Here is an 11,789-nt window from a genome sequence, read left to right as displayed (position 1 = left end):
ATGTCAGATTACAGGTATTTTCAGAGTAGGGCAATTCTTGCACCCACACTTAAGAGTGTCGAGAAGGTAAACGATTTTGTCTTGACAATCTTTCCGGGGATGGAAAAGGAGTATTTGAGCTCTGACACAACATGTCAAGCTGATGAGAATGAAGATGTAAAACAAGAGTGGTTCACATCAGAGTTTCTAAATGACATCAAATGTTCGGGACTACTCAATCACAAGTTGACTTTGAAGCCAGGAGTCGCTGTAATGCTACTGCGAAACATAGACCAGACTTCAGGTTTATGCAACGGGACAAGATTAATAGTTAACAAACTTGGCAGCAACGTAATTGGAGCGACGGTAGTGAGCGGTAGAAATATTGGAGATAAAGTGTACATTCCAAGAATGAACTTGATCCCTTCAGATTCAGGATTGCCATTTAAGTTCCAACGGAGACAATTTTCATTAACAGTATGCTTTGCAATGACCATTAACATGAGTCAGGATCAATCATTATCACATGTACGGCTTTATTTGCCAAAATCAATGTTCATCTATGGACAACTTTATGTTGCTTTGTCAAGAGTTAAGAGTCGCAGTGGTCTCAGGGTTTTAATTCTAAACGAAGACGGCAATCCAAAGTCATCAACAACAAATGTCGTGTTCAAAGAGGTTTTTAATAATATTTAGGTAAGAATAATATTATTTTCATTTTAATAGCATGTTATGATTTACACTTTTGTACAAATCTTTACTATAGATATAACTAATTTATCTATAACTCTTTTTTCAAATTTGAAATGAAATGTGTAACAAGGAGCACAACATCTAATGATTTTCTAATGAAGTTAGTAAGATATTAGGTTGTTGATAAATTTTTATTAGCTTTTTGATATAAAATTTAGGGTAAAATTAACATGCTATTATTATAGTTATATATGTTCTTTTTTTTTATCTCCCTCCTTATGGTTCAAGAATATTATAAACTTCGAACTCTTCTATTCATATTTTACTTTGAATAAAGATAAAATAACATATTTAACACGTTTATTATATAACGATGATGATAGTGTTATACTAAATTTAAAAAATATATGATTATAAAATATTATTTTTAATTTAATTTATCAAATTTAAATATAAGCCCGTGCATCGCACGGGTTTAACACTAGTATGTATATATGTATCTGGAGCCGTTTCAGCTACGTAATAAGTAAATAGAAGATTTTGGATTTTAGAGAAACGAAACTTCCAACTCTAAGCTTCTTGCTTAAATTACAATAGATGGAGCCATTTTTCTGGATAATAAGTGTTCTCTAAAATTTTATTTTATTTGTACAAAAACCATATATAAAAGTGGCAATGCAATTGATGAAACTAAAAGATAAATTACAATTTCTTATATATTATAACTTTAAATTTTTTTATACAATTTTAATAATGAAATCATCATATATTTAACTAATCTAATACATAATTAAAGTTTAGATAAAAATAAATTTTTGAAATACGTGTTAAAAATATACTTTAAGAGTATGCAAGTATTTATCAAATTTGATTATAATCTCATGAAAATGAAAATAATGCAACAAGTTAATTATTTAGAGTTTAATTTAAACATTATACTTCATATTCAATAAAATATATTAAAAAAATTATGTGTGTTAAATTACATGTAAAATTATACTATTATGCAATAATATATAAAAAGATAATAATTCACCCTCTAATTTCTAAAAAGTACCGAAATAATTGCCTACAATAATCTATCAGGACTCCATTAGATAAGATTTTTACATGAGGTTAATTCTTTCTGATATTTGATTTATTTTTAACATTCTCATAAGTATGATATAACAATTCTTTTCCTTAAACTATCATGGTGAAAAAACAAGTGAAAGTAGCTAATCGAATATAACGTTTTCTAAAGAGAAATTAAAACTTAGTTCTCTTTTTCTCGTGTTAATTACTTATATATTACAAGTTAGAAATTAGAATAATATATCAGGTTCATGAACAAATACTTCAGTACTTATCAGAGTTCTTTCCAAGGGGACCCCAAGATCCAGCAAGATCCGGTAGTGGCAATGGGTAACACAAGGTGGAGCCACCAAACAAATAAAATTCAAACGCGTGCAGAGTCAGTTATTGGAGAAACAAAGTTAATAACTTACCAGTATAAATTAAATAATGGAGTCAACCACTTTAATTAATAACAATAATCATCCAAACGTCGTTATGTACACAATTTTAATGACTTCTACATAATTTTTTTTTTCTTTTTCTTCTGTATGAACCAAACTTTGTGCCGCCTCTACCTAAACTGTGTGCCACCAAGAATCCAATCCCTACCTATATTTCCATCAAACTTCACAACTACCGTCCCACCAAGGTAAACAACAACCTTCTTCTATAATGCCCTATCTCTCATGCAAATTCTTTAATTCCTCACGCAAAGCATTTAAAATGGTGTAAAGTGGGGCCGCCCCATACCCCTCCAGCTACATGTATACCTATCTGTTGTTTTTCACCAACCAAATCCCAACCCAACCAACTAGGAACAACTACCATCACCAAATTCCACTTTTACTTTTTATGTACACAATGTCCAAGCATGAAGCAAAGAATATTACTAGCTAATATGCTCTAATTTAAAAAGTTGAACATTATCTTCCTTCCACTTCCTTCTAAATTCCCTCCTCACTTTCTGCTTTAAGAACAAGATTTGATTAAGCCCAAATTGTAGAGATTCCTCCTCACGAGGCTACCAAGGGACAATAACACTGCCCCACCAACTCCACCTGGTTGATCTCCTTCGCTCTTTGTCTTCTGTTGACGTAGTAAAGGCAACTCCTTCACTTTTAAATTGCTTAACCCAATTTTCTGCCTAACAGATTCTATTATTTTTGGGTCAGCTGGGTAACCCATTGCATCAGTTACATAGAAAACATTTGCAGCCACACCCCCAACGGTAGATATTTCAGTTCTAATCACATTCATCCCATTCTCTCTGAACGTTCTCATAACCTCTGCTAAAAGGCCCTGCTTGTCTTCAGCATATAACTCTAGCCTAACACCCTGTTATCCAAAGAATTACAAATAATTATTAGAACTTGGAAATGGGAAGAATAATTAACCCTAGTATATGTTCATTCATATTGATCAATAGGTAGATGCCAATTTAATATAACAGAGAAAAAGTGCGTTTAAATGATGCTTAATGATTTACCTCATTTGCCCTTCTCTCCACAGCAGCTTGCAAGCATTGAATCACACGTTGGCGCTCTGGTTCTGAACTAATTGGAGTGCCATCTTTATGCCTTATATAAAACTCCTGTAAGTGACAAATTGAATATCATTAAATAAGCAAATAAATTAAGATGTGAGATAAAAAGAACAGATTTTATGTCGAATAAATACCAGGTAAGCTTGATCATCTTTTGTGTTAATAGTTGCATGAAACACAACATATTCCATGTCTGTCAAATTGCAGACAACATCGAACATTAGCTTAATTCGATCCTTGCACTGAACATTCACAACAGAGTAACCCTTTTCCGCCCAATTTTGCACCGATACAAATGGTGTCTCAGGGGTAAACTTGAAAATGCGACTCCTTTCATAGTCACGGTCAGCAAACATCATCTGGTGTAGCCTTCTTTCCGGGTGTATGACAGAATTAGAAATTGAAGTTTTTGCACTCCTAATGTCATTGTCACCCTTCAAAACATTTCTTAAACGTGCTTCAAGCTTATTAATCTTCTGATAGTCCTCAAGAGCAGATCTGGAATCACAGTCTCTAACATAGATCAGGGAGGCAATCCTGCCATTGTGAGTCCAAACCTTTGCCTCAACCACATCGCACTGCAGCTCAGCCAGTACAGCGAACACCTCCGAAAGAATACCAACACGGTCCGTGCCTGTTAATTCCAGGGCAGTGAAACCATTGGAGCTGTTGATTTTACCATTGTGAATACTCCCAAGTGACTGTTACCAAATATAGACAAGACTTTAAGTTACAATTAAATTCCAATCAATTTTAATCAGTAAATAGGATCAAAATTAAATTAAATAAGAATCTCAATCCTCAATCCTCAATCCAATACCTGTTCAATATAATTTAATACGCTCTCATCCGTTAACTTGTTTCCTAATTGGTCTGTAACATGGAAAACTGCGTAGATATAGCCAAAAGTTAGTGCACATCAGGATAAGTAATTACTACTAGAAGTAAAAAAGGAAAGCAAAATAGCTTACCATCCATGAACCACCTTCCGTCGGAGGAAATGTAAGCCTTCTTAATCAAAAGGTCCAAATCAGCGAGCACTTGTATTGCATCCAACAAAATCCCATGTTTTCTGGCGCTATCAACCTGTGAACCACATCAAAGCAAATATTTCTATTAGTTTTTCCTGTTTTACACGAAAACCTAATTTTTTTTTAAAAAAAAAGAAAAACAAAATGAAGACATTTTGCTGTACCTTAACTATAGTAGCTGTGGAGCACACGGCATTGTCAATTACGACCCTGTTTTGCAGGTAAAGGTAAAAAGTTAGTCATTTTTTTCCTCAGATATTCAATGTCAACAATTTTGTTCTGTTTTGAAAAACAAGGAATTAGTGCATAAGCGTTGAAGATGAAAAGAACAAATAAAACTCTGGAAGGGTAGGCAAAAGAAACAATAAGGGAAAAAATTAAGAAGGCAAAGTCAAGATTATTTGGATATAGTTATTTGCACAAATCAATTTTGAAAAGTTGGTGAAATTAGGAAAATGCTTTTGTCATCACTCTTACACATTTTGGGGATTTGGCAAAATATTTTAAAAGATTTTGTAATGGAACCGCTACAAACGAAACATGAAGGAAATCTCATGTATAAAAGAAATTTACGAATATTCTAACACGTGAAGAAAGCCACCGGTTTGAATTTCAAATTACGAGATCTGGAATGATGAACATTTCAGAGAATTCGTTGGAAGGAGCTAAACACATGGCGAAATCTAACAGAGAAACAACTGAAGAATGACGATTAACACACAAATTTGAGATAAGATTCACCAAAAAATCAACTGATTCTTGACACATCTCAAAATCATATCATATAACTCCTAAATATGAAAACCAGAAAAGAAGGCAACAAACATTGTAAAAATTTGAAGAAGATGAAGGTTTAACAAACGGACCTAGGCGTGCTCATCCGAATCACAAGCTTCTCGTATTCATCCGTACAAGCTGACCACTCCATTAATCCTTTTTGCGAGCTTCAGAAACCTCAGTTTTCAGTACACTACACTCTGTTGCAGAAGTAGATTTACACGTTTCAGAACCTCCTTCTTTCTATGTATGTGTATATATATATATATATATAACTGAAGCCGCAGCAACAAGCAGAAACGTAAATAGGTAAAGGCTTAAATTCCAAACGGTGGCTTTTATTGCAATTCCACCTTCGAACCAATCGCCATAAAACTACCTTCACCAAACTGTTGCCTTCTCTCTGCGTTTGGCAACACTGCCAGAGTTACTTCTCTCTCTTCCAACCGCAAAGCATGCTTCGTTCTTAACTCTTCCAAATCCTCACACCGCACAATACACTTATGCGTATTTATATTTACGACAACTTTCTTCCCACCCTTCCTTTATTGTTATTTAATTATTAATTAGAAAAATGAGGAATTTCGAAGCGACGCCTACACGGAAAGAGAGAGAATGTTATTAGGCCGTTTGACATAGAGTGAGTGAGTGACTAAGCCTGCCCGTTGGTTTGCCCGCCCTGACCGAACAAGCTCTTTCTCTATCGTCCTTGTGCCCCGCTACTCTCACAGTTGTATTCTTTACTGACAGGTCAACCAACCACGAGGACACGTGTCGTGGGAAAACGGGGTTAGTTAACGATCCAGCTGGCAGAACACGTGGGATCGAAGGCGGTCTTGCTTTGCGTATTGTGGACTCAACAACTGAGGGAGTAGCTGATGCTCGATTAATGAGAGGGGTCGATCCACGTGGCAAGTTAGCTGATGCTCGATTAATGAGAGGGGTCGATCCACGTGGCAAGTTGGGACCAGGTAAAAAGCAATGGAAAACAGATTAATTAAATTTTTTTAAAAAAATAATTTAAACAATAAATACTTATATTAATAATATTTTTTAAGTAAAGTATTTTGTATTTAGTTTTTTAGTTTTAAAAATTTTTATTTAAAAAAATATGATAAAAAATTTTTATTATGAGAGAAGTCATTTTTTTAATTTCTCTATAAGCAGTTAAATAACCTTTTAAAAAGCTACAATTTAGTTTTAAAAATTATACCAGACATTAATACCACTACTTTTAATAAGTTAAAAACTCAAAAATAACTTTTAAAACTTCTCAAATAGGCCCACAATCTTGATTACTACTTGTTCCTGCCAAGAGATCAGTCCGAGATATAGGTCGGTGGCGGCTGGAAAGATGCTTGCACGGCTATTCCTGTTGAAGATCGCGCCACCAGCGTGAGCCTCGTTCGAGCAGTGAAGAGTACCTGCAAAAAGGACTCCGATGCTTAAGTTAGTTTTTGCGCAGGAAAATTATCTTAAGAACAATTATAGTGAGTGGTGAGTTCTGAGTATGTTGAAGCTATCTTTATAGCGCTATTTAAGATGAGAGGGTACACTAGTGGTTCTGAGATTCTTGGCTTCGTATCCGAACTTAGTGACGGATTCTTATCTTGAAGATAAACGTCCTGAAATTTGACCTATTATTCTGCATTCTGTTTGTTGGACGTGGTCTTTTCGAGGTATAATGGCGGCCCAATTTTGTGGGTATGGATCACAGCCCCCAAGCTTGACTTGCTTTGGTCTGTAGCAAGTTAAAGTTAACTTTGACTGTCGTTATACCTTTTTTGACCTATGTCCGATCCCCAAGCTTAATTTGTTGCCGTTTTGAAGAGGTTTTTAGAAGACGTAAAATTAGGTGCAAAAAATAAAACAAAAGTTTTAGAAAAATGAAATGAAAGGAGCAAAAGGTTGCACTCATTGCTACTTGGGTGTTGAAAAGACGTTTAGAAATGAGTGTTAATGGGTCTTTGTTTCGAGGTAATAATGTGTTGGTCATGTGAATGGTTTATCAAGCGAACTGTTGGGGTTTGATTGTGAATTTGATCGTGTGATAGTGTTTATTGCGTTGGTAGACTTTATGGTGTGTGGAAAGTTTTTCACTTTTACTTCTTCAGGGGAGGATGGCTTCGAGAGGTTAGTGTTCTTTCATTCTTACCTTTCTGTTTTGGTACTGCTCTTTCTGTGATGATGAAGCCAGAGGACAAAGTTGTCGAGGTCAAGGATGACCTTTACGAATGGGTCCATGCTGACGTTAAGTGTCGCGCATCTCTTTTTTAGAACCCCAAGATGCTAGCTTCACTTAACGTTTGTGACTGGGTTCGTAAGGGTTCTCATTGTGGTGTTGAGTTAATTGCATGTAACAGGGAAGAGAGGTTTATGAGAGGAGGATTTTGTTCTTGAATATCTTACCGAATGGTTTTCTTCTGCTAAGTTGTTGTCCACCGCTGAGCTTCTTCAGCGTGAGAATGACCCTGCTGGGTTGGCCAAGTATATTGGTGGGTTGTTTTGTAGTGTTTTCCTTTTACTGTGTTGACTGTTTACTTGTTTGTATTTACCAAGTATTTGTTGCATGTTTTTGTTCAGGTGGGAGGGTTCCGAATTTGTCCTCGGCCAAGATGCGAAGGTGCTGCAGTCTAGCGTGATTCCTCAAGGTGAGAAGAGGAAGAGTCCTAAACCTGACGATTCGCTCGAGGTTCTTTTCGGGTTTGATTTTACTAGTGGTGGTCGGGTGAGGGGTAATTTAAAGAACCAAATGTGTTTGCATGGTTTTGTTACTGGTGGATGTTCGGATTCGGTTTGGAGCTACCGTTTCCCTTATGCCGCAGTTTCGGAAAGGGTTGCTCAGAGCTCTTCTGACTTATAGCTTTTGAGCAGTGCTGGGAAGGAGACAGTTGGCCAATATATTCAGGTATCTATTTTGTTGTTCTGTTTTGCCTTGTTTGCTTTAGAGTCTGTCTTACAAATTGCTAGTGATGTTTACAGGTTGTAGCTACAAGGCTCCTATGTGTTGGTCGAGGCCTGGAGTTATCTGGTGCTCAAGAGAAGAAGGATACTGAGAAGATCAAAGATCTTGAAAAATTGCTAAATGAGAGGGACAACGTTATTATGGATCTGACGAAACACTGAAGGATTTGGGGGGTGAAATAGGGAGTTTGCAGGATCAAGTCCGCACTCTTCAGCAGCAGTCGAAAGAATCTGATGTTGAAAAATGGAGTTTGACAGCTCGGATTCAGGAGCTTGAAAATGGTGGCATAGAGATGTTTGCTGCCAGCTTTGACCGAGCAATTAGTTAAGTTTCGATCTTTGCTCCCGACTTTGATGTCGGTCAGTTTGATGTTACGAAGATAGTTGTGGAAGGGAAATTGGTGGATGATGAGCCTGGAGGGGAAGTCCAGGATGAAAATGTGGATGTTAATGATAAGTAAATATTTGTTTATTATTGGTCGTTGTAGACTTTTGTTAGAGCTTTGTGTTGCTTTTTTTATATTTTGGTATGAAGTATAGCTAAGACTCTGTGTGCAATATGCCTTGCTATTTAATATTAATGCATGCTTGTTTTGCTAAATAGTGTATTTGAATGATGTTTTAGTAGATCTACTCGATTGACTTTGAAGTGGTCCGCCTCGTTTAAACCTCCCCGAGTAAAACTTTTATAATGGGATAAAACCTCAGTGGTAGGAAAAAGAGTACCTTTCGATCTTCAATAGTTTACAAATGTTCAAATATGATACAATCGTAATGAAGTAATATTCCAAGTATTTGGTAGATCAACTCTGTCCATGGTTTGTAACGAATATGCACCTTGGCTGTGAACTTGTATGACTCGGAAAAGGCCCTCCCAATTGGCGGCGAGTTTACACTCTCCCTTTGGTTTTCGGGCGTCCTCAAAGCGTTGGAGGACGAGGTCTCCTTGTCGCAACGTCCGAGGTCTAACCTTCATGCTGTATTTGCGCTGGACCATCAGTTGGATTGCCTCGTGTCTTATCCTTGACCTTTCTCGTACTTCTTCCAGGGTATCTAGCTCGGACTTTCTGGTTTGGTTGTTTGTGTCTTCATCAAAATGATTCGTTCTGATTGACCCTTAGGGTATTTCGACCGGGATCATTGCATCGGATCCGAACATTAGCCTGACAGGTGTTTCCTTAGTTGAACTTTGTGGGGTGGTGCTGTATCCCCAAAGGATTTCGGGTATCAGTTCTACCCACTACCCCTTTGGCAATTGTTACTTTTTTCCTCAAAGCCTGCAAAATGACCTTATTAGCCGCTTCGGTGAGCCCATTGGATTATGGGTGCTCAACTGAGGAAGATGGTGTTTTATATTTAAATTTTGTAAAAAAGATACTATTTTTTATCAGTGAACTGTCTACCGTTATAAGTGACAATGTCCATAGGTAGTCAATACCGACATATAATAAATTTCCAAATGAAACCTTTTACCTTATCTGACGTTATCTTGGCTAGTGGTTGGGCCTCTATCCATTTTGTGAAATAGTTGATTGCTAATAACAAAAATTTCACCTGTTCTTTGGAAATTGGGAAAGGGCCGAGTATATCTAAGCCCCATCTGTGGAACAGCCATCCGAGATCTGTGGTGTGTAAAGTCTCAGTTGGGTTATGGATGATTAGTGAGCTCCTTTTGCAGTTGTCACATCTTCGGACCTTCTCGAGATAGTCCTTTCTCAATGTCGGCTAGTAGTATATATCCTGCCCTTAGTATTTTTGTTGCGAGGCTTCGGCCTCCAGTATGTGTGCCACAGATTCCTTTATGCGTTTCTACCATTGCTAGGGTGGCTTTTTCATCTCCTAGACACTTGAGCAAAGGTCAGGAGAAGCCTCTTCTGTAAAGATCGTCTCCAATGATTATGAAGAAACTTGTTCTCCTTTGAAAGAGCCTCGGGCTTTTTTCCCTCTTTGGCATTTTTCCATTTTTTAAAAATTCGATGTAGGGTGTTCTCCAATCCTGTTCCTGTGACATGCTCATGACAAGGTTGTTGCATATACTAGGTTGTTCTAATGTTATGTGTGACAGATTAGGTAGTATTCCCACATTTCTAGAAGTAGCTAGCTTAGATAACACATCTGCTCGATTATTGTCACTTCTATTTATATGCATTATTTCAAAGTGTTTAAAATGTTGAGCTAAAAATTTCACCTGTGCATAATATTGTTATAAGGAAGGTTCTCGTACCTGGAACACGTCGTTTACCTGTTGAACTACCAGAAGGGAGTCGCAATAGACCTTTATGTTTTGTATCCCGCACACTTTTGCTAGGCGCATACCGGCTAGGAGTGCTTCGTATTCAAATTGATTGTTGCTAACTGGAAACATGTACTTTATTGACTATTCGGTTGAGATTCCTTCTTTGTCCTTGACGACTATCCTGGCTCCTCCGCCGTCTTCATTGGATGCGCGTCCACGTACAGCTTCCATTCTGGGTATATGTCTTCGTTTGATGTTAGTTCTGCCACGAAATCAACCAACGCTTGCGAATTCAGTGAGCTTTGAGTTTGATACTCCACATCATATTCTGACAGCTCGATAGACCATTTGGTTAGTCTTCCAGCGAGGTCGAGCTTTGTCAGGACCTGCCTTAATGGTTGGTTTGTTTGTACTATAAACTTGTGGCTTTGAAAATAGTGCCTCAGTCGTCTCGCTGTGATTACTAAAGCGTAGGCCAGTTTTTCAATGGTTGGATATCGCGTTTCTGCGTTTTGCAGAATCTTGCTGAAGAAGTACATTGGATTTTGTTGCCGACCTATGTCTGTTACAAGCATAGATAAAATTGAATTAGTAGATACTGAAAGATATAAATATAACAGGTTACCAGGTTTTGGTTTTGCCAGTATGGGAGGCGATGAGAGTATTTGCTTGAACTCGAAAAATGCATTTTCGCATTTCTTTGTTCATTCGAACTTCTTTGATTTTCGGAGTGTATTGAAGAAGTGGTCTGATCTTGCTGCCATTATTGGTAGGAATCTAGATAGGGTGGCTAGCCTTCCTGTAAGTTGTTGTACCTCTTTGATTGTTGATGGTGACTTCATGTCCAAGATTGCCTTACATTTGTCAGGGTTTGCCTCTATTCCTCTGTGTGTTAACATAAACCCTAAAAATTTGCCTCATTGAACTCCAAATGCACTTTTTCTGGGTTGAGCCGCATATTCTATTTTCTCAACTGATCAAACACTTCCTTTAAGTCGGCTGGGTGTTCTTCATCGGTGTTTGATTTGACTACCATGTCATCCACGTACATCTCCATGTTCTTTTCGATTCGCTCCCGGAATACTTTGTCCATTAAACGCTGGTAGGTGGCACTTGCATTTTTCAGGCCAAATGACATGACCTTGTAACAAATGTTGCCCTGGTTAGTTATGAAGGCTATTTTTTCTTCGTCAGCTGGGTGCATGAGTATCTAATTTTACCCCAAATATGCGTCCATAAAGCTTTGTATTTGATAGACAGAAGTATTGTCTACAAGCTTGTCGGTGCATGGCAAGGGATAGGAGTCTTTCGGGCATGCTCGGTTCAAGTCAGTCAAGTCCACGCACATTCGCCATTTCCCCGAGTTCTTTTTTACCATGACGACATTTGCCAGCCATGACGTGAATCGTATTTCCCGGATAAATCCTGCACTTATCAGTTTTTGTGTTTCCTTTGTTGCTGCTTCTGTTCTTTCCTTCCCGAATTGTTTTTTCTTCTATTTTAGTGGCCG

At 37.4% G+C, this 11,789-nt stretch overlaps 2 protein-coding genes across 3 annotated transcripts; one reads left to right on the top strand and one right to left on the bottom strand.

The window, feature by feature from the left end:
• On the top strand, positions 1-755 carry LOC127748312 (uncharacterized). Its single transcript, XM_052262568.1, has 2 exons — positions 1-647; positions 746-755. Exons 1-2 carry the CDS (start codon positions 1-3, stop codon positions 753-755), a joined length of 657 nt encoding a protein of 218 aa, XP_052118528.1.
• Positions 756-2,168: 1,413 nt separating this feature from the next.
• On the bottom strand, positions 2,169-5,599 carry LOC107487719 (ACT domain-containing protein ACR8). 2 transcript variants are annotated; one of them, XM_016108418.3, is made up of 8 exons: positions 5,459-5,599; positions 5,169-5,279; positions 4,467-4,512; positions 4,243-4,357; positions 4,092-4,159; positions 3,406-3,972; positions 3,215-3,319; positions 2,169-3,063 (listed from the first exon to the last, which is right to left on the bottom strand). In XM_016108418.3, the coding sequence occupies exons 2-8, from the start codon at positions 5,228-5,230 to the stop codon at positions 2,698-2,700; spliced, it is 1,329 nt and encodes a 442-aa protein (XP_015963904.1). In that variant the 5' UTR covers positions 5,231-5,279; positions 5,459-5,599; the 3' UTR covers positions 2,169-2,697. The 2 variants fall into 2 exon arrangements, with proteins under 2 accessions (XP_015963904.1, XP_052109900.1); XM_052253940.1 differs by having other exon boundaries at positions 5,169-5,580.
• Positions 5,600-11,789: the final 6,190 nt, after the last annotated feature.

The sequence above is a fragment of the Arachis duranensis genome, chromosome 1 (genome assembly GCF_000817695.3).
Source record: "Arachis duranensis cultivar V14167 chromosome 1, aradu.V14167.gnm2.J7QH, whole genome shotgun sequence".
Taxonomy (NCBI): domain Eukaryota; kingdom Viridiplantae; phylum Streptophyta; class Magnoliopsida; order Fabales; family Fabaceae; genus Arachis; species Arachis duranensis.
The sequence above is the reverse complement of the archived record's forward strand: the minus strand, read 5'-3'. Positions and strand labels throughout refer to the sequence as shown.

Bases quoted from the DNA above. Each gene is read 5' to 3' on its own strand.
- LOC107487719 (XM_016108418.3), bottom strand. From the start codon at position 5,230: ATGGAGTGGTCAGCTTGTACGGATGAATACGAGAAGCTTGTGATTCGG. The intron at 4,358-4,466 runs GTACAGCAAAAT...TGTGGTTCACAG, and splicing joins CCACAGCTACTATAGTTAAG to GTTGATAGCGCCAGAAAACA. The intron at 3,320-3,405 runs GTATTTATTCGA...TGTCACTTACAG, and splicing joins AAGATGATCAAGCTTACCTG to GAGTTTTATATAAGGCATAA.
- LOC127748312 (XM_052262568.1), top strand. From the start codon at position 1: ATGTCAGATTACAGGTATTTTCAGAGTAGGGCAATTCTTGCACCCACA.